The sequence below is a fragment of the Neolamprologus brichardi genome, chromosome 9 (assembly GCF_056152115.1).
Source record: "Neolamprologus brichardi isolate AB-2024 chromosome 9, ASM5615211v1, whole genome shotgun sequence".
NCBI classification, from domain to species: domain Eukaryota; kingdom Metazoa; phylum Chordata; class Actinopteri; order Cichliformes; family Cichlidae; genus Neolamprologus; species Neolamprologus brichardi.
Genome location: NC_142112.1, coordinates 27,557,247 through 27,579,781, shown reverse-complemented (window position 1 = coordinate 27,579,781; position 22,535 = coordinate 27,557,247). Strand labels below are relative to the sequence as shown.

At 42.8% G+C, this 22,535-nt stretch overlaps 1 protein-coding gene across 6 annotated transcripts in view; it reads right to left on the bottom strand.

The window, feature by feature from the left end:
• Positions 1-1,696: 1,696 nt before the first annotated feature.
• slc4a2b (solute carrier family 4 member 2b) overlaps positions 1,697-22,535 on the bottom strand; it is a 48,458-nt gene continuing 27,619 nt past the window's right edge. For 3 of the 6 annotated variants that reach the window (XM_087846229.1, XM_087846230.1, XM_087846228.1), the window contains 22 exons: positions 20,018-20,186; positions 19,703-19,929; positions 18,853-18,977; positions 17,766-17,986; positions 12,878-13,014; positions 11,943-12,014; positions 10,750-10,930; positions 10,515-10,650; positions 9,770-9,971; positions 9,581-9,689; positions 8,911-9,095; positions 8,472-8,688; positions 8,174-8,380; positions 7,928-8,076; positions 7,627-7,821; positions 7,007-7,234; positions 6,810-6,899; positions 6,534-6,700; positions 4,659-4,912; positions 4,404-4,573; positions 3,882-4,055; positions 1,697-3,595 (listed from right to left, as the gene is read on the bottom strand). In XM_087846229.1, coding sequence (XP_087702355.1) covers positions 3,515-3,595; positions 3,882-4,055; positions 4,404-4,573; positions 4,659-4,912; positions 6,534-6,700; positions 6,810-6,899; positions 7,007-7,234; positions 7,627-7,821; positions 7,928-8,076; positions 8,174-8,380; positions 8,472-8,688; positions 8,911-9,095; positions 9,581-9,689; positions 9,770-9,971; positions 10,515-10,650; positions 10,750-10,930; positions 11,943-12,014; positions 12,878-13,014; positions 17,766-17,986; positions 18,853-18,977; positions 19,703-19,929; positions 20,018-20,186 — 3,696 coding nt within the window. In that variant the 3' untranslated portion in view covers positions 1,697-3,514. The remainder of the gene's footprint in view (positions 3,596-3,881; positions 4,056-4,403; positions 4,574-4,658; positions 4,913-6,533; positions 6,701-6,809; positions 6,900-7,006; positions 7,235-7,626; positions 7,822-7,927; positions 8,077-8,173; positions 8,381-8,471; positions 8,689-8,910; positions 9,096-9,580; positions 9,690-9,769; positions 9,972-10,514; positions 10,651-10,749; positions 10,931-11,942; positions 12,015-12,877; positions 13,015-17,765; positions 17,987-18,852; positions 18,978-19,702; positions 19,930-20,017; positions 20,187-22,535) is intronic. The other 3 variants (XM_087846231.1, XM_087846233.1, XM_087846232.1) reach the window with 3 other exon arrangements.

The following is a 22,535-nucleotide window of genomic DNA, read 5'->3' as shown; positions in this document are numbered from 1 at the left end:
CAAATAAACTTGCCTTGCCTTGCCTAAACTGCAAGGAAATTTTTACCGACCAATCGGGGGTTAGACATTTAGACCATAGTGCAGACTGGTCGTTAGGCCTATGTGACTTAGGCCTGACATTGTCACCATGATTGTAACACATCCAAAATGGCAAATAGGTTAATGTCACATGGTTAGGGGTCACATGCCTGCAAAACCTCCATATGCAAAGATGTGAATTGATGCAAATTCAAAAACAGATATTTGTCTCATGGCAGCCGCAGCTGTTTTGTATGACTCAGTGACCATATAAAGGAATTTTACTAGTTAATAGGTTCACCATAGTTTTGAGAGCTTAAAGTCTGGTGAAATTTCAACAGATTTGTGCATTATATTGTAAAGAACCCAATTAAAGTTAAATGAGGCCTGGGCTGCGATTTCATGCAATTTCCATTTGTACCACTAGATGATGCAGTAGGCCTGTGTAAGCTTTCAACACATTTTTAGGCTAAAAAGAAAAGATGACCAAGTTAAACGGGGATCACTCAACTGATAAATTGTTGCCCCATGGTGGTTAAAGTTTTAGTTAAATTCTCTGTGTAATTATAAAAAGTCCCTTTAAAAACACAGGAACACGTCAGATCTCAAGATCTCACCCTGGGTCTACACACCTGAATCACATGATTAGTTGATTACCAGGCCTCTGGAGAACTTCAGGACATGTTGAGGAGGTCATTTGGAATTTAAATCAGCTGTGTTGGATCAAGGACACATCTAAAACCTGCAGGACATCGGCCTTTAAGGCCTGGAGTTCGACACCCCTGAGCTAAAGCATGCAATCTTATTAAATCAGAATAAGAACCAGAAAAGGCCACAGTCAGAGTGAAATCATGATGGCAATTTCCAGTGCCATGATTTTCCAGATTTTTGGAATCGCGGCTTCAATAAATAAAAAATATGATCCAACCACCTCTTCAGTTTTGCAAACGCTGCACTACCAGCACATAAAAAACCTGCACTTGCTGTGACCTTTAACTAAAACTGAAACTAAAGCTTCAGGAATACTTTCATATCACTTCACACTTTTTGCTCACTGGCTTCCCTTCAGGTTCCAGGTTTTACTGCTGAGAATCAGAATGTTTCTTGGTCCTCTGAGCCCTCTGCTCACACACATTGCTGGTCCCTCACTTTTAATATGTGGCCAGCATTAGGAGTGAGACCCGTGCAACTGTCCACACTCTTGAATATACCATGAATGCATGCACACACTCATGCTTTCTTCATACTTCACAGCATATCATAGACCAATATGTGAGTCAGATTGTGTTCTTGCAGACTCAGTCTTGATGTTTGTTTGCACATTCATTGAAACCATCATATTTGATGGTTTCAATGAAACAGTAAATGAAACCGTTTTTTTGCCATTTTAAAAACTCTTGGATGTTAATTTTACAACTTGTTTAGTCAAATACCAGATCATTAAGAGAAGATTGCTTTCCACCTGCATAATTTCTGTTTGGTGGTATGGCTGCTCTGGGACTTCCTCTACCTTTCAGTGGAAAAGCAGTGGAAAGCAGAGCAGCACCAAGACGTGATAGGTGACAATCAGAGCCCAGTTCCTTGTATGTGCAGTTGGGACTAAATATGTCTTCTGTGCATCTACCTTTTCTCCTTCCTCCAAGGTGTTTTACATAAAGACAGCCAAACAGACACAAACAATAGAAAAGAACTTTTATTCATCATCAATATTTGAACCATTATTGTACACGGGAACATCAGCAATAGCCTGAAGACTTTATTGCTTTGAAATGAATCATCAGCATACTTTGACATACACAGACTGCCTTCACTCCAATCACAGGCACAAGAAGCAGACACAAAACTGACACTCAAATCCAACCTCTCATAAATATCGCCCTCACTGCCATGGGCGTGCTGCAGCTGAACGTGTGTGTACAGAAGAAAAAAATATTGTGTGACGTAACCCGATTAAGGCTTCTAAAGCAGCAATTACTCCACAGATAAATAACAGAGAGATTTTTGATTTATGCATGTCTCAAATGTGCAAACTACTGTAACATGTGCCATCCTTACAAACACAGGAGACACCGATCACTTCATGGTCCCACAGGCACTTCAGATTTTGTGAGACTGTGACATGAAAAAGGCAACAAGATCACAGCAACAGTGAAACTGGCCCGCCTGGAGGGAAAAGTAGTGCTTGAAACATGTAGGTGAGAGTAACAGGGGCTGAATATTTAAACTATTTGACACAGTCAAAGCTTTAACCAATCCATGAGATTGTCTAAACAGGTTGTTTGGAAATTTTGTCGACCAGGCTGACACAATCGCGAGTGACATATTAAAAACGAGGAATGTCCTGCTGTGAAAATATTTAAAATTAGGCTGAAAATCCTTCAAGTTAAAGAAGATCTAACGTGACTGAAGTGCAGCTTATTTTTCTGACCACCAAACTATTTACACGAGACATTTGGCACAAAGAAACCACCGTTAACCGACCACACGAGAAATGAGACCTCAGAACAAACTACATTAGTGCCCTACACGTGTACGGGTGTGTGTATATAGATATATGTGTGTGTGTGTGGAGACATTTTAAAGTACACTTAATAAGCCACAGTGTCATTTTCCATTTTTAAAAAAGTGTTTGCACGATGAGAAATGTGATATGATGGCATTAGTTTAGAGAGAAATTGCATTTTTTTGTACAGTTTTCTTTTTTTCTTATGGAACGTCATAACAGTCCCACAAGATCTCCCCCTGCTGGTGATCTTCACTCACCACAGGTGAAATATAAACATTTAAAATGCTGCATTTTCTGCACAAAAACAACAAATAGTTAAAGTAGGCTAAAAATCACTCACAGATCATTTAAGAAGCAAACTAAAGCAACACTGATTAGATAAAATACAGTCATTGTTCAGATTTTGTTATGTTAAAAGTGCTACAAGCTTTCGGGTAAAGTGATCAGCTGTCTAAAATAAGACAAAATAAAGAAAAAAAAATCTTAATACCTTTATATTTCCTTCGTAAGGCGCTTGGTGATCTTAAAATGTGAAGAAAAGAATGAATAGCAATAACTCATAAAGCATAAAGGAATGTATCCCGTATATTTTCCACATATTCAATGTGAATCAGAGCAACTTTCAGGGCTAAAAATTAATCAATCGTACACGTCTATCTACTGTTAACATGTTTAACTCCGAGCTTGAGATAAAGTCATTTGATTCGGTATCTCTTGTCCCCTGAAATGTTTAAAATAAAAACAAATAAACTAAGCAAAGAGTTTCCAGCTGCTTTTCCATTATTTGAGACACAAACTGTTATTAAAGCAGCAGAAAAGCTTCTTAAATAGTGAAAAGTTAAAAGCCAAAGCAACCTTTGACATACTGCATTTCAATGTCTTGATGATGATGAAGAGGGACATCGCTTGAAGGACGCCGTCCCAGAACTCTAACTAGTGATAACTGACAGATTTTTGGTGCGATTTGACGATGCGAGGGCTCGCTGTGGATCACACCGGCATTTGCATCTCCGAGTACTCGTCGTGACAATCACGCTCGTCAAACTTTGGCTCTGCGTCGTCAGCATCCAGCTAAAAGAAGGACAACAAGTCAGTAACCTGAACTAACTCCGAAACAGTTGTGACTCATTTAAACGACTATTTTAATCGCAATTTTGTTTTATTTTTTAAAAATTAGTGAAATTTTGATCTGATGTTTTGTGCTACCCATCTCTCTGTGGATCAACATCAGAGCCATAAATGTTATCAATATTATCAATCAGTTCTAATCATAACATTTAAATTATGTTTCCCTTTTTACCTCTACAGTGTGTGTCAGCGTAAAGCAGGGCACTGCGCCCCCCTGTGGTTAACTTACGCATGCCATCTCTCTGACAGTGAAGACTCGTCGCAGCACAAACATCTTGACGGGGACGGTGAGGATGAGGACAAAGGGGAAAGCCAGAGACGCCGCCGTCGACATAATGGCCCATAGCACCACCAAACACACCAGCTGGATGCAGGTGAAGAGATGCATGCGCAGCGTGCGGACCTAAAGGATAGAGAGGTCGCTCACATATCTGACAAGGACAACAGTTTCTGCAGGAAGCGCTCAAAAAATTCCCAAATGTAGATACGTATAACCTTTGCAAACTATTTTAGGGGTTTAAATAAACGTTTAGAGGTTGTGTGGGTTAACATAGATAAAGTCTCCCCTAGCTGGAAACCGCTCTGAGGGAACTCAGGCGTTTTTAAGTGTGCAAAACATCTTTTTTGTGACAGACCTCAAAAATCCTGAAACTTCTTTCTGTTTGTTGCTGCTACAGCAGAGCATCTCCATCCTCACGTCTCTTCTGGTCCTTACTTTGGCTGTAAATGTGTGTTTTCATGTTCCTCTCACCTTGCGTACATAGGTGTGGTCAGGGTGATACTTTGGTGGCATGAGCAAAAGCATCATCCGCTCCGTTAGCTGGATACCGTTGAGCGACATCACTCCCATGTAGAGGAAGATCCCGAAGAGCACGGCGAGGGGGATCTGACACAGCAGGTCGCCGATCACGATCGACAGGCCTAACGGAGGAGAGCGTTAAAGGGTGAAAGTTCACACAGGACAGAGCCACGGGAGGAAAGAAAAGATGATAAGTCTGGAACTCACCAACTAAGATTGCAACCAGAAGCCCGGTGACCCGCTGCTCCTTCACCTCCTGGATGCGAGGTTTGTCTCCGGGAGCGACGGCCTTACTCATGACGGTGAGGGCGTTGACGTGGGTCACTGAGCGAACGGTCGCAGCGGCCATCCACGGCAGGCCGAACAGAGCTGAGGTGCCGCCCAGCACCACGATCAGAAGCAGGTCCAGATGGAAACCAGAACCTTTGACAAGCATGCGCTCCTTTTTACTAACTATCAGCCTGCAGGAAGCCGGGACAGAGCCAAACGCAAGAAACACATTTCAGATTAATCACATATGATGAGGTACGGCATTTTTTTTTGTGTGTGTGCTTGTTTATGTGCATTTTGATGCGTTACAGAAGCTAAAACACTAAACACATCATTTAGAAAATAGCTTAAACATCTGATGGGTTGAAACTGGGAAATAGCTGGAAAATTCAATCTTTGGTACGACCACCTTTATTCTTCACTCTGGGCAAACTTACTCCTTTTGTCCTCAACTTTTTTAAGGACACACTGCACACCGTGTCAATTTGACTAATAGTTTTTTGCAAACATAGATTCAACTAAAGGAATCAGAACTAATTGTGTGTTTTTGTGACAGGCTGCTAGTAACAAAATCCCTAAAGATATCATTTCAAACTGGCTCTTTGCTAAATTGTTGGTTGTGTGTAGACACAACAGTAGTTCATCCCTCGAGTAAGGAGTTTATTTTATGCTTGAATGACTCATGAGGTCAGTGCTGAGCAATTTAAATAAACAAACAAAATATTCCTCTGAAAATGGTCAGGTACATGGAGTGGACTGGACATGAGTGGTAAAAGCAGCCAATGTCCAACAAAACTCGTCCAGAAATCTTGGTCAAGACGAAAAAATGATAAGAAATTCTGGCTCCTTGGAAGAAAAACAAATAAATGAGAAGTGGTTAAAAGTTTAAACTTGTGCACGGTACTGTACATCACGACTGAAATACACAAAACTTCCAGAGAATCTCCTGATTCAACAAAATGTTGGTCACTAAAGAACTCACTAAAGTTTTGTTGCTGTAGTTTACTTTACCATTTCAGTTATGGTAGAAAATAATGGAAATAAAGGAATACTGCCCCCAGCAGGCCATTTTAGAAAGTGTTAAACTGAAATAAATATATTTATACTTTAATATCCTGCATAAAAAAAGTTGAGTGACATTTTCCTCGTGTTTCATCTGTTACATTATCTGCCTTCTTTCAGTTACAGGGTGTTTCTCTGTTTTTGGAAGGAGATTATTTAATGTGCAGTCTACTCTGTACAGCTGTGTTTAATTTAAAAATGATCTGGCTGTTTAGAAATATCAGGAAATAAATAATGACCAGGTGCATTTCTTTCTTTCTTAGTAAAAAGTTACAAATAGTTCTCTACTAAACTTGTTTGAGCTTTTAGTGGAACCTGTAATGACCCCACATTTGGATATGAATCTGATAGTTTTGTAGTTTTAAAAACGTAACAGATTTTATTTATTTGATTACTGAATGACGTTCATACAAAACTATTGAAAAAAAAAGTCCAAAAAAAAAAGTTGAGGGAAAAACTGTCAGTGCCCTCCACCTGTAAAACCATTCCTGGTTTGGGGTCTGTCCCTCTCTCTGTTGTTGCACCTCTAATGTGCGTGTTGTTAATTTCATTAACATCAAAGCAGCTGAAACCGATTAACAACCTCCTCTGCTACTACACTGACCAGATCAATATCCCAGGATTTTGACTTGATAGTGTACACAGGGAAAAAAAATAAAAAGTGTTCCTTAAGGAGTTTTTGAGCAGCATATAAATGTACACCAGCTCTTCAAACATCTGCCTGTGTGATGCAGCTCCAGCAAAACTCACGTGGTGATCTGAGTCTCCATGAAGATAAGGATGAAAACCAGCAGAGCGGGCAAGCAGCAGGCAAACATCATCCAGATAGGGAATTCCCTATTTGATCCAAGCGGACTGATGAACCAGCCGCGCTTGTCGGGATTCGTCACTGAAAATCCACTGGGGACACTCAGTTTCTGTAAGGAAGACACGAGACAAACTCCCATCAACCTCTGAGATAAGGAGGTTCCTTATTTTTCTAATATTTTACATGATAAACACACTGCACAGTCCACTCAGTCTCACCTGTGTGTATGTGTCTTCCAGTGAGTAATCCACCAGAACCATGATGAGAATGGCGATCGGTACCCCAAAGTCTCCAATAATCCTGCGTATCTAAACACCACAGACGGCACGGTTAAACAGACGGACTGCTAAATGTGTCACATCAAACAAGATCAAATATTTGCTGCAGATCTCAATTACAGATTTCAGCTCCTCACCCTTCCAGGGAAGAAAGCGCTGTTCTTGAATTTGCGCAGGTAGAAAGCGATAAAAAACGTCCCCGCCATGAGAACCAAAGAGAGCAGCGCCGTGTTCGGTTCCCCGCTGACCTTCACAGTCGCCGGCTGGCTGCTGTTTTTCATCATGAGGGTGATGTTTTCCGCCAAGGCGTCTGCATCGGTGCCGTTGTTGAAGGAACAGCGTTTCAGCGGGTGCTCCTTGAAAATCTGCACACAGAGTTTCATATTATAAAAAGGTGCTCACGCAAACACACTGTGATTACTTTTCTTAGACGGATTAACAGGTATCGCAACCACTCTTTCTTTGAAATGAGATTAGCTCGTAGCAAAATGCCTTTTAAGTCTGTGCCATAAAACTCTAAAAATAGCAGATCTTCCAAAAGTCTGGACCATAATTAAAACTAAATCCATTTAGGATTCAGGCTCCATCAATCAGAAAAGATTTCAGGTGTGCTTGTTAGAAAAACACTCTCATTTCGACCCCGACTTCTGAACACTGTCCAGAGATTAGTCTACTCTGCTTAGCGTCAGCGGCGCAAACGCACAGCGTGCCAACAAAAACTTTTTCTAATCAGGAGCTTTTCACGTCTCAGGTGTACCCTGACAAGCTTGATGAAGGTCTCGCAGATGAAGATGAGGGAGATGAGGAAGGAGAAGATTTCCTGGGTGAAGCGGGAGACGAAGCGCACCAGGAAGCTGCCTTCGAAGGCCACCATGGTGACCACGATGATGATGAGCCAAAAGCCGATCCAGACGCGACCCGTCAGGTACTCTATTTCGTTTGATGTGCAGAACTGTGAGCACAGAGACATTAAGCACATTTTTTTTTGCCTATTTAGTAAGTCACCAGCATTTTTAACATTTTTGAAATTAACTTCATATGTTTTTTATGCAACTTACACTGTAAAAGGCTTCTTCAAAGACCAGCAGAGGTCCAGAGAAGCCCACAACCAGCAGTGGCTGAGCCCCGAGCAGACAGAAGACCACCCCCTGCACTGATGTTGACACAATCAGCTCAGAGACACCGATGAGGCCGTTTGTCTTCTCACCTGGAGGCAGACCCGGGGTTAAACGGTTAATCAAAACACGGAGAGGATTTGCGATATGAGGTGTGAATACACTCTCAATTCCCTCACACAGACTCACCCAGCAGGCCTCCAAACGTTATGGCCGGAGAGAGGGCAGCGAAGTAGATGAAGATAACTGCGGCCATGCACTGGCTGTTCAGGGCATCCTTGAAGTCGCTGACATACTTTGGGTAACGCCGCTGCACGTCTCGTATCAGCCCACCAAAAGGCCGTCCAGTACGCTCTAAGGGGTCGTCTGACTTTTTCGAAGGTTTGAGGAGTGCCTCTGAGTGACGACAGAGCTTTACGTTAAAACCCATGAGAAGGCACCTAAAATCAAATCGAGTGAAATTCCTAATTGAAATGGAAACACTTACCTTTTTCTTGAAGGCTTTTAGGTTCTTTGGCCATTAGTTTGACCTCGAGTTCCTCCCTCTTCCGCAGCATCTCCCTCTGAAAGCGGGCGACAGAGCGCAGCAGCTCATCACCTCCCACCTCTGAAGGTGGCAGCACGATGCTACAGTCCAAGAAGCTGTTGATGGCGTTCAGCAGGTCCTGCCTGTCATCTGCCAGGTAGGCCGCCTCGTGGAATTGCTGAAAGATGATGGCAGAAATAAACCAATTTACCCAACATCATTGGTGCCAACAGAAACCTACAGGTGTTATTTTATTTCATATAAATGTAAAATTCTTCTATGTCCTCCTTCACATTTTTCAAAGTTGACCAGTGGTCCGGATTAGAGCCTTTGCTGGGCCGATCCTGGCTCCAGGGGCTTATTTTTGACACCCCTTGTCTAAATCAGCACCACCACTCACCTTATCAGACATGAGGGTGGAGATGGAGCGTCCTATCTGGTGGTAGTCCATGCTTGTAGTGGCGGGTCCCAGCAAAACAAAGAGAAATCTGACCGGCACTGGCACTTCCAGGACAGACTCCAGCTCCACCGCTTCCTGCAGCCGCACAAACGCCATGGTGGGCTGCTCCAGGAAGTCCACGCTGCCTGGGAAACCACAGGACACGATGGTCAGTGTGCAGAAAGCGCTACATGCAACCAAAGGCGAAGTTTTGTAAGTAGTAACCAGTTTTTAGACTAACTGTAGTTATATAAAATAAATAAATAAATAAATAAAAAACTAGTGGTACAGCATTACTTGGCCTGTGATTTTAGTCTGTTGCTAGGTGGTTGCTGGGGAACATGATGATGTCATATATAATTCAAGTTTTTCTGGGTATAAATTAGATGTTACAATCATGATATTAAATTTATACCATGCTTTTATAAAAGTGTTGTAGGTGCATAAAAACCTATAAATGGGTAATCTTAGCCTGTTGATTGATGGTTGCTAGGCAATGTGATGTCATATTATGTGATATAGATGAGAACCTTCAGGGGCCTAAGCTGTACCTGTGTGCCACAACTGCTGATGCTGTAAGAGAAGTTCATGGACAGAGAGCTTGTGTACTGTAGTAAGATGAGTAACTTACCCACGAGGACCACTGTAGCCTCGGCATTTTCAGGAATCTTCTCCAGCAGCTTCAGTTCATGTTTGGACTTGGACCGATGCATGCCAGGTCCGATGCTCAGCTCTCTCTGCTGGAAACAACACAAGAAGTGTAAATAAGGACGACAAAGATTCCTGTGATATTCTGCAAACTCTGCAGACTCGGACTTACCTGCACTTCATTCTTCTCCATGTCGATGTGCGTGTCTGTGTCCCCCGTAACGCGAACTGTGCCCATGAGGGGGTCGGTCACTGACGGCTCGGTCTGGTTGGTGTGGTTGACACTGTGGTGATGCGCTATCAGACTGCCGAGGCTGGCTGCGGAGATGTTCCTGGGGAAATGGCTACTGTGCTCCTTCTCATCGCTCGGGTGACTAGGGGAGGCAGAGGTGGGGAGAGAGAGGTTGAACAGGAGGAGGAGAGGTAGTGACCAAGCATGAAGCCATCTAATAGCAGGAAGTGTGTAGCGGTGATGAAAAGAAAACAGTTTAACCAGCTTCCATTCTTAAAGCAAACATTTCTGATTATTACAAGGTTTGTTTTTTTTAACTCCTTCAGGAACTTTAAAGTTGATGTCATCTCATTTCCACCTCCATTTTTTTTCACTCCACTAGTTTTTGCAAAAATAAGTTAAATGTTCAGGATACTTCACTTCAAAATAAATACCCAACAGCAGCAGAATAATCCATGAAAAGCTGAAGCTAGCTTGTGCACATACATATACCCGGTCTCCATTTTCCACACCTTGCAATATATTATTTAACTACCTTGAGATATCATCGCCATTGCAGCGCACAGCATGTGCCACATTTTTTCAGATCATTAACAAGAACAGGTTCACCTCAAATGGCCCTGAATGCCTCTGTAAGATGAAATCTCTGCTAGCTTATTTGTAGCACTGAGGCGCTGCCAATCACCTGTGTTTGAGCAGCAGGGCTCTGAGGACGTTGGCCCGGTCCTCAGCTTTGATCTGGTCAGAAATAATCATCTGTTCCACCACCTGGTGGGCGATGCCAGGCAGGGTCTTCTGGTCCAGGTCCAGCAGCACCGCACCTGCAAATACACAAGCACGCTGAGCTCAGTTGTCTATGAATCAGACGGGAGACTTTCAGGCATACAACTTACACAAACGCACTCAGTCTCTCTCTTTACCGTGGGAGATGGTCCTTCTGAGTTCCAGCAAACTGCGGAAAGACAGCGAAGCGACGTGAGGCTTCCCCCAGCGGTCCGTCTCCTCTTCAACGTCTTCCTCAAACTTGATCCAACGGGCCGTCTCCTTCCACTGCAGCTCCTGGTTCTTGTCCATCGTCAGCTCGTTCAGCTCCACAAACACCTGAGGTGATTTACATGCATACGGTCCACACGTCATCACATGCACATTCGTGCCAAACACACAGAAACAGTGAGTAAAGCACTCTGACTGGTCAGTTTGTCCAACTTTTCTCATTTCTGTTTTGTGCCTCATTTCATCTGCCCTTGATCCTTCAGCTTGTGACCTGCCTTCAATCTCAAATGCCACGCTCGAGGATGTCTCCACACCTGAAGGAGAAAGGAGCTATGGTGGTGGATGAAGAAACCCATCATTCACTTTAGCGTATTAAAAGAGGCACAGGATAAAGCTAGAATACACAAATGATAGCAGGAGAACCTAACAAATGTTGGCGCTAACATTTCTGATTCCTCCTGCCTCGACTCATACGTTCACATATCTGCTCAAAACTTAAGAAATGAGGAGGGGAAAATTTAGTGATTCATGTCATGCTTTCCAGAAGTGAGCTATCTAAAAAACATACTCAGCACACAAAGATAAGTGTTGTTAATCCTTAATCTTCTAAGTTTTAAGAGGAGAATCTGTACAGCCTTAACTTTCTTCCCCTTGAGCATCCAAAAGCAGTTTTTATAACTGTACGAATTTGTAGTTTCCGACAAAATGTGATGTAGCTGGATGCGCTTTTTACAACTACATTTGTCAAAAAGCTTCTTTCGATGCCAAAATATAGCTTAAAAGCAGCAACTACAATGTTAATAACCACTTCAAGCATGCTTAAAATGTGTTTACAACTACATTAAAGTGGGAAACAATTTACACATCCAGCTGCACTTTAAAAACAAGCAACTACAAAGACTGCTGTGCATCAGCAGCAGCAGTCTCCCAGCTGCCAGGATCTGTTAGGGAGAGATTAATCACGCCATGCAGGGTCAATTAAAGTCCTCCGAATAATGATGTCCAAAAAATAAATAAATAAAAACCAAGCTGCAAAATATTCTCTTGTTCCCTGCAGCATGCCTGTGAAGTCACGCTCACACAGGATCAAACCTGACTCTTGCCGGCCATCCAGCCTCACCTTCTGACGAGCCATCTGTCCGCATCTGTGGATGCCTTCTGTCCACGAGGCAGAGCGGTACAGAAACACCGGCTGGAAACGGTGCAGGAAACGACTCAAACGCTGACCCGACCGACAGTGCCACAAAGGACGGGACCTTCACTTTCACACACATCCCCACACAAGTAGTTCTTCCTCATGACACACACCTGACAGGAACCTGTTGTTTACTGGGGCTGCTGGGGGCTCGGAGCTGCGTATGGGAATCTGTGTGTGCGTGTTAATAAAACATAGCTCCCCCTTTCTCTGGAGCTCCCAGTGTCTGGTTACCCAAGCTCCCCTCTTTTTTCCTTTCCGTGTGTGAAAGGAAAGAACGAACTCATTCATTTTTAATTGTCTCCTTCTCTCCCCAGCCCATCGGCAAAAGAGTCGAGCCACTGCTAAATTTGAGAGCGAAAGAAGAGAAAACATTTCCTGGACTTTGAAGGATTTGAAATCTGAAGTAGAAAACAAAGCCAACCAATTACGACTGGGTTTAAAAGCCCTGCTATTTACTTTCTGACCACACAAAGGTGTTTGTTTACTTCCAGTACAAAAGTGGAAGATTTTCACTTTTAAAAGCCGCTCGTCTTTAAACTCATCTCTTCCAAAGATCCCTGAGGTAAAGAAATCATTTGAAAAATCAAAGAAACTCTTAATCTTTCACTGAGGTGATGACCGCTTCCAATTCAAACTCTGACTTTCCTCAGTTTTATCTCGACATCTTTATCTCAATTAGGGTCATTCAGACTACCGCACACAAGCTAATTTAAGACCTTATTCTTAATTCAGCCCAGTAGATTATAAATGTGCTATAATACGATTTTTATGCAGTTTCTTAAAATGCAGTGCAGTGCTTACTAACAACATCAATTTAAGACACCTGTGCAACGTCAGCGTGTGAGGTGTTGTCTCACCTCATGGGGGGTGCGATCCTGCTTGCGACTGCGAGTGGTCGGCTCCTTGTGGTCCTTGCCGATGTGCACCACTTGGTTTTTGATGCTCTTCCGGACCAGGTGTCGGCGCATGCCAGGAACATCTTCAAAGCGATGACCTGGAGTAACAGAAATAAACATGCAGCAAACTGTAGCTCCATGCAACGCAACAGCATCAGGTCTTTCGTTTGTATGGCACATTTTGTTTCTTTAGCCCAGAGATGGCACACATTAACCTTCCACCCTTTTAAATCTCAGCCCATTTAATCACAGGCCTCTTCGCTTTGTATCTAAGGGAGTAGAGTTACTCATGCTGGCAACACACCAGGCACTGAAAGGATGAGGAGAAAGAAACGTGATGACAGAGACATAAATGGTTCTGTCAGGTGTTGGAAGTTCAAAGATCAACAGATCCGCTGATTCATTCAAGTTGAATTCAGAAACCGGGGAGATGACAGCTTCGCACTGACAAATAAACTTGAGAAAATGAACAGGCCTGCTCTTCAACAAGAAATATGCAACAGACATCCAATTACTAAAAACACTATTTTTGAGACCATAAGGGAGCCTCGACTCAATCTCACATTTAAATGCATTAACTGTGGCCGTGAAAACCGGATCATTGAACAGGAAAGCCTACACAAACCTCGAAAAGCTCACATCAACCTTAAATGACAGTCTGCATCTGTTGAACAAGCATCTTTTCTCTGAGCTCACTCAAACATACAACCACAACATCCAAGTTTATTATATTTTCAGGACTTCTACTACAACCTTTTGTGACATCCTGTTTATTCTAAATTGATCTGTTAATAAGTTAAAACACATTCAACACAAAAACGAGTGAAATCTTCCTTAAAAAATATCAAAGCTTACCATTATCAGAGCTTGCATATCCTATGTAAAAAACACTGAGGCTTTTCTGGTTCTTCATCAAGGCTTTAACTCATTATCTGATAACCGGGCAGGCCTCGCCAGGACAAAAGATGAAATTCTGTCCAGAACTGAGATTTTCATCTGCTACCTCATTCGTTCTCGCGTCACTCGTACAACCTTCAAGTTTTATTGGGAGGGCCCCTTGTCAGGTCACTACATGATGTTTGCCTGCACTTTGGGGCAGAACCTCGAAAAAAAATGAGCCCTGGCTGGCATTAAGGAAGAGGAGGGTTTCTGCTGCAGGCATCGAGAGCATCTGGCGCTGGCGCAGCCACCTTACTGCGTGACCCCAACCCTCCTCCCTCCTCGCTGCTCAAACTGAAGTGTGGGACTTGTTTTGACAAATTGGAAAAAGTTGCCACTTCTTGACCGGCTCCTGACCCCCGCCGGGGCTGAAGCTTTCAGAATGCATCAGTGAGCAGAGGTGCTAATTTGCTCGGGTCGAACAAAAGGGGAGGGACAGTGAGCTAATAATTCCTATTGTTGAGCGGCAGCCAGAGACGGACACTTTCCCAGGATGATTTAGGGTGGCGGGAGGTAGATAAAAGAGGACAGAAAGTATGTGACAGTGAACCTGTTTGCAGGCTCACCTCTTTCATAATGACCAAATATCACGCCCACACTTCCATCCTCAGCTGCCTTGTTTTGGCCCTCGGGTCTACTTAATTCTTCCTCTTGTTTCACTCCTTTAATGATTAAAGGTTGGAAACAGAGGTCTGGATTTAACAATTAGCCACCATGTTGGCTCAGGCCCGAGTCCAAGGGCCTCATCTGACAGCGGGAACAGCTAATTTAATAATGCAGGCCTGTCTGCCACAGTTTCTGATAAGCTGCTGCTCTCTGCGGAGGAGTCGGCTCCCTGACGCAAATCACCTCGGCCCTGGACACTACCCCACGCTGGGCTTGGGGCTGGGAATGTCACAGGGCAGTGGAAAGCAGTCTGCAGTCAAACAGAGAAGGGCCCCACACCTTCATCCTGATGTTTGCGAAGGAATCTAAGCAAAGTGACTAACTATCAGTTCAGCTGTATTTAATCATTTCTCCAGCTTCTTTAACACACAGAACATGTTTTAGTACAAAGTACAAAGTTTGTGTTAATGCTGGTGAAGATTAACAGCAAATGATATCTACAAGAAAGAGCAATGCGTAAGTAATACATATTTTTAAATGACATTCCCAACAGTGTGTTTAGACAAAGGTTTTAAACTTTTTGTAAAAGATGCACTTAGGAGATTTCCTGAAAACAAGAATAATCTACTCACATCAAGGCACTTTTATTGTAAGGCAAAGAACCTAAAATATTAGATAGAAAACCAACAATCACACAGCCCCTCTGAACAAGCACTTAGTGACTGTGGGAAGGAAAAACTCCCTTTTAACAGGAAGAAATCTTCCGCAGAACCAGGCTCGGGGAGGAGAGGCCATCTGACAGTTAGGGTGAGCAGAGATGGACGGGAGAAAGACACAATGTGGAGTGCCAGAGTTTAATAACTGCTAATGCAAATACAGTGAAATGAAATGAGTGAAGAAGAAGCACCGTGGGAAGCCCACAGAGGCCTAAGGCTTATTGCAGCGTGACTACAGGAGGGTTCAGGGACATCTAATCCAGCCCCTTCTTGAAGTTTTATCAAAAAGGAAAGTTTTAAGCCTGTTCTTAAAAGTGAAGAGGGTGTCTGTTTCCCAAATTCACAGTTTGGAGCCTTTGGAGACTCTACGATCCAACAAGTAAGCCCACAGTCTGACAGTGAAGTGCTCTAATGGGGTGATATTCTCGCCGCGGGATTTTGAATCAGCTGAAGACTACAATAACATCAGTTTTATATGAATTTAGAAGCAGGAAATGCAGGGGCTTTATCTTTATTATCCATGAAACATTTTCAAACCAGGATAAAAAACAAAAAAAGTGAAGTCCCATTGATTGACCATCAATGGGACTCTTTTTTGGATTCACAGTCCAGAGACATCCATGTTAAGTTAACTGATGATTGTAAATATGTGATTATCTGTATCACCGCAATGACCTGTATCCCACCTCTCTACCTATGACAACCTTATTAGTTTTGTTGAATAAATCAATAAAAGCAAGGGTTGGATTTTTTACTAATAAATAAAATCAAATACTCTAATAGATCCATCACCTCAGACATTTTGCCCACAAACTGCGTATAAATACTTAGTCTTAGGCAAAGAGTAAAGCAGACACAGACAGCTTGAGACACCACCGACGAGTAGTCATACCTGTTGTGCTTTCTCTGGAATCCACCTGAAGAGTGTGTGCAGAGTTGATGTACTGTAGTCTATTGTCTCTCCTCATAAGAGTCTGGACATGCGCAAAAAGCTAGCAAGCACTCTTTTGGGCACACAAAGCCCTGCACTCTTCACCTGATGACGAAATTGAAGTCATATGGCCCACCGGAGTCTCAAGGATGCAGAAACAATAACACACCTTTACAGCCTGAGATTTGGTGGATTATGCTGTTTAATCACTGTCGGTTTTTTTAAGAAAACATCTAAGTTTAACAATAAGTCACTATGTACTGCTGAGCAGGTAAGTATACTTTGTACTATTTTTTGTCCAACCTTGCAAGCTGTAACAATCATCATTTTGTAAAGCAGACAGAAACTGCAGAGTAGGGAGATGATTATCTGTTGGGTTTATCATTACAAGGAGCTCATTTTACATACAGGCAGTCATGTGAGCCACTGGTGATCTCAGTATACAGATAAAAGGAATGCTACATATTTACCAGAATACACATATACACAACATAAAGAGGTAACGAGTCCTCTTTTAACAATATCAACAGCCAATAAAAAGCAGGAGAGAAACGCTTTATTGCTCACATTACACAGCCCAAACACAACCACAGAAGGCTAGCTGGAGGGCATCTATGTCAAATACCCCTTTACACTTTTAGTCGGTGTAGGCTTAAGCCACGATTAGTATCTGCAGTGTTGGGGAGTAACAGAATACATGCACCGCCGTTACGTATTTAAAATACAAAATATGAGTAACTGTATTCCGTTACAGTTACAGTTTAAAAAGGTGATATTTAGAATACAGTTACTTTGTTGAAATAAATGGATTACACGGCGGTACTTTCCTGTTTCATATTGTGGCGGGTCAGGACTGTTTGGGTTTTGTTTGACAGCTACGTTCTGTTGTTCCAGGTGGCAGCGTTACGGTTGCCATGGTTACAGGGTGACGCTCTCTCTCTGCATGTTTCCTGGGTGAGAGAGGCCTTTTTGTTGTTGTTGTGCTAAGCTAATAGGCAGAATGCTACAGGTATAACTCTAAAGAATGTAGCATCATAGGCAGTGTAGTCCGTGCTGCAGGGAGAATGGACTGCCATACTCGTTATGTGTCTGTGAGCGAGGGAGGGAGAAAAAGGAAAAGTACGAGCTGTCATGGAGCAAAAACGGGAGCTGGAAGCATGTAAATATAATAATAACCACTGCAGCCAAGAAGAGTGCCTGACGAGCCCAGTTGTAAGTAAGCTATTAAGACTCGACTGTACACCGTGTTCGTGTTTTCCTCCGAAAACAATAAGTTCCATTGGAGCAGCCTTTCAACGCCTCTCTCTGTCTCTGTTAGCAAAGTTGACCCAGACAACAAAGTAAAGCTAGTTTTCAGCTACGAGCCCGACACAGAACCCACCGTATTAGCCAGAGGTCCCTTTACTACGGTTCGGAGCCGCGGACCTTCAGTAACAGTTATAAATCACAGCAATAGTACATTCCTGTAGTTGTAAACAGCATGATAATATGTTAAGTAATCCAAAGTATTCAGAATACGTTACTCTCATTGAGTAACGTAACGGAATACGTTACAGAATACATTTTGGGGCATGTATTCTGTATTCTGTAATGGAATACATTTTAAAAGTAACCTTCCCAACACTGAGTATCTGCTTGCCAAATGATTCGCACTCACTCTTGATGCCGTCCAGGTCAGCAGAGGCCAGCGTCTGAGCTTCGCTCTCATCAGTGGGGATACGCTGGTACTTGGCCTGCTCGGCACCCGTCATGTTGCCCGTGCGTCGACGCTCTGTCAGGTCGTAACTGCGGCTGGCGGAGGAGACGCGGGTCAGCGGCGTGTGCTCGGCTGGGACTGACTGGGCAGTGGGGCTGGAGGGCTCAGATGAAGGCAGTTTACTAAAGAAGAGCAGAAAGATTCTAAGTAAAAAAAAAAAAAAGAGCTAAAAAATAAACAAGTGAAAAAGGAGGGATTGTTTTTCATCATATTTCTTTAGGATTTAACATTTCCCCCTTAAAAACTGGGAACTGTGCACACTCAACCACACATAAAAATCCTCCCAATAGTCGTTAATAATAATCGTTTTAACAGGACTAACATTGTTGAAGTATTACAGCCTTCTACTGCTTCTCCTACTCTGATAAATGCATGCAAGGTGCAAGTTACACATTTAGCTGCAAAAAGCAAAAAAGTGGACAGAGGACAAAGAATTTTAACAACACGTATCCAGCAAAAATAAACATAATTAACTTACCGTCTAGCGTAAACGCTACTTTACAACCTCGTCTTTAAGTCAACTTCTTCCACTTTAGGCAAGAATGGTTTAAAAGACAAATCTTCTGCGGTTAAGCTGATCTCTAATCGACTCAAAGTAAGCAAAAGGTGTATGTGCAGCTTCTTTCAAGCTCAGATTTCTTTAAAAAGGAACAAAGTAAATGTCACAGGTGGAGTCTGGGCTGCTGAGTAGCAACAGGTGATATATGGGTCTCTGAGGACAGGATTACTCTGGTCCATCTGATCATGCCCAGCAGGCTCACTGGATGCCTGAGACATGGTAACGTACAGTACATCACACACCCCCGCCCCCCGAACAGGCGTGAGCCTCAGTGCTCTCACCCAAACAGGATGGCTGTGAGGACATTTCATCAAAAAAGACAAAAACATGCATTAAGCAGTCATCGTGGCAGGTAAGGCATGATTACCAACCTAACAATCACGCCCTTTTTCACTTCTTTTTGAAGTCTATGAAGCAGACTTGACTCACTCTGTGGAAGTTGCGTCTTCATGTTCACCTCCCACACCGGACTGCGGTACGATGTCGAGCTTTCGGACCGAGTGTGGGCTCTCTTTGACACTTTTGGATACATGGTCATCTTCGGAAACGAAGAACTGTGGAGGGGAAAGGAAGCGTGAGAGTGCTGCTTACTGTAACACGGTCAAAAATAAATAAATCAAATAAATTAAACGTCTCTCACATCCAGACAATGGAGAAACAAAGCCTGTGGAGACTTTTGCACATAAATCAGAGTTATTTAGATGTTGCTGGATTTCAGTATGAATTCAAAGGGAGTACAAATTTTCATGCAATCATATGATTATTGTTTGTTGATTTTATGCGAACTCATTCAAGTGGGTTGAGGCAAATAGCCACCCACTCCGAGTCCGGTTCTGTTTGACATTCCCTTCTATTAAAAGGGGGGATTTTGCCTGCTCAGTGTTGATTAGTGTTTGTTTAAGAGTATAGAGTTTCTTCTCAAATTCCACCAAACCTCAGGAACCCATCAACATTTATTGTGGTCTGAAGTCTCTTTATGTTTAAAGTAGAAAATCAAAGGTGAAAAGTTGTCAGTCTATTGCAAAAGCCAGAATTCAACATAATCCAAGCTTTTAATTAACCCTGAATTAGAACAAGCCTAAAGGTACACAGTAGGTTTCAGTTTGGTTTAAAAGAGAAAAGTTACATCACATCGTTCCATTTTCTCAAAGCAAATTTGTATTTAAAAGACATTTTCAACCAATTTTTGTATCAAATAACGCTTCTCGCTGGGTTTTATCTTATTCGCTCCCAAACACTGTTAAAAAGACTCAAAAGACTCAAATAATAAAATGATTACCTCCACATCTTTGGATCTCTCTGACTCTGACAGAACAGAATTTAGCTCTGTCCCCTCTTCTTCCTCTTCCTCCTCATCTTCACCTTCCTCTATGGGGACACTGCAGGGAGGATGGCTGCTTTTGTGATCTTTATCCTTCTTCCTTTTCTTGCTGCCCTTCCTCCTGCGTACGTCAGAGGGCAGTTTGGACAGAGGCCGGTGGATGTGGTGAGAGGAGTGTCGGTGGTCTGAAACACAGATAAATGCATCAATCTCAGAGCTGTTTGCACACAACTGAAAGCATCTCCATGCTTTATGAAGCTTCTGCACGCTCACATTCAATGTCTTCGTCATGGTAAATGTGGTGCTCCTTATCAGGCACGGCAGCAGCAGGCGTGAGGATCTGCTGGAAGCGCTGGACACCCAAGGCTTTATTCAGGTCCCCATCATCCTCCTCTTCTGGGCGCGGAGACCCGTGTAGTGATGAAGCAGCAGGAGCTTCTGGCTGCAACAAAAGATGAAAATAAACAAGACAGCAGTGAAATTAGAATGAGGAAATGCTTCAGATTGGCAACCTGTCCAGGGTGTATCCCGCCTCTCGCCCTATGTTAGAAAAGATATGCATATGTCTAAGAGTGCATGCTGAAAACCCAGCTCAGAAAGTGTGCGCCTCACTTAAAACCACCACTAGAGGGCGTTCTGTTCTAGCTGTGAACACATCAGTTAGGTCATGTCTTCTTCAACATGAGCTTTAAAGTCAGAAACCATAGCCATGAGCTTTGATCAGTTCCAACAGGGATCACATGGGTGATAAGAGATCTGTTTTCCTGCAGCACGACGCAGTAACCCGCTGAGCCCTGCTCTGTCTCTCCCGGTGAGATATTGAGAAAAGGATGGACTGCAGCGATATGACAAGAGTACCTGCTCAGACACCATTCAGCAGGTGGCAGAATTCGGGGATTGCAAGTCATTTGACACCCTGTTAAATGTTCCCAGGACACCCAACATGGTGGTCCTACACTAGGCTTTCCTGTGCTGCAGGGAGCAACAGCAAACGTGATGATAGTTTTGTGTCTAGTCACAAAGTTTTGGCACAGATGGTACTGTACTCTTGTTATTAAATGCTTTTCTGATGGGTTTAAACTACAAAACTTCAGTTTAACTACTAGTACTAAAAATCAACATCTTTCAACTTGCTTCAATTAAAACAACAATAAAAATGTTGCTACTTACAAGCACGCTGTAAAATATTTTTATCGTTTTTTTATAGCTCACATCACATTTTCTACACCTTCTACAGCACCTGTGTGATGTACAAAGGTCCCCTAGACACACGAAGATTATGAAGTCCATCAAGATGAGAAAATGTAAGCAGGAAACTTTCCGGTTAATCATAATTAAAGGTCAACAGATGATCAGACATGCAGGCATGTGCAGGAAGAGTGTGGAAAACTGACTCCCATAGCCTGTAACACCATGCTTCTTTTTGCATGCCACACAAAGGTGACAGCAGCGGTAAGCCCTCTGCTGAACGGAGGACGGGCTGAAAATAAAAGGCTTTCAAGCAAACGTTCAATATTGACCCAAGGTTCAATTTCTCAGATCTCTCACCCACCCACCCCCCCCTTTTTTTTTTTCTTTTTTTTTTTTTTTTTACACAAGTGCCTAAAAACAGGAGAGAGCAGACTCACTGCACCTCAGTGACCTCCAGAGTCAAGAATTCAGCTTTAAGGACCAATAACCAAGCAGATCTGTGCTATTTTGCTATGAACTGAAGCATCAGCCTGCATCCACATCACCATCAACTGTTCAGCACTTAATTACTAATCCAAAACCCTGCAGCACATTATCCGGACAAGTGAAGCCCTCAGAGTGTAGCTAAATGATCTCGTTGTTTGTTTTTACAGGGCCCTCATTCATATCATGGTTTCACGGTGAATCCCTCGAGGTGGAAGCAACGTGTGAAGGATTCTCGAAGGGGTGCAAGAATTTTCCACAACCGATGGCACGTATGAGAACAAGCTGAGGGAAGCACAGTAGGTAAAAGGAAAAAAAAAACAAAACAAAAAAAACAACGAGTAAATTGAATAAGATCAACACTTCTTCTGCAGTTTCAGTGACTTACCTCGCTCATGACGTGAGCTTTATCAAAAGCACGGCTTTTGGTGACAAGTGTCAGCGCCCTCCACCATGACAAAACTGGATCTCTTACTTCACTCAGCACCTCTATTAAAGAACTGCGGGCAGGAGATATCGCTCTCCCCCTGCTTATCAAGGCCTCGTGATACCATAATCAGAACCCTATCGCCCAGCCTGCCACCTTCACCAGGTTGCGTATTGTGCCGAGGCCGAACAAACAAGACTCGCATTCTCGCTTTGAGGACAAGTGTGGCCTGAAAGGACAAGCCGTGTTTAAACAGTCAAGAACAAAACCCGACCCTGACATTCATCCCCACGTTTTCCACATAAAGTCTAAATATTTACCTGGGTGCTGTAAGTGCATATGATCTAAACCTCTAACACTTTTTTTTTGAAGGCCAATATTGACAGAAGTAATGTTAAGCAACGGGCTGAAAAGAAACATGAAAGACTCAAAAGTGACTAAAATCTGACCTGTGAATTACAGTCTGTCTCAATTACAGAAACTAACAAATACAGCCATTTTCCCCACATGTCTACAGCTACATTTAAGACTTTTTAACAGTACATTAAATGATTTTGATGCACGCTCAATCATCCAGGTAAGGAAAACCTAAAAAAGCTGGACACATGTTTTCTCAGACTGAAAAGAGATGAACAGAATCTACTTTTTTGGGTTCTACTTTAAATGAAACTAATTAAACTTGACATGGAA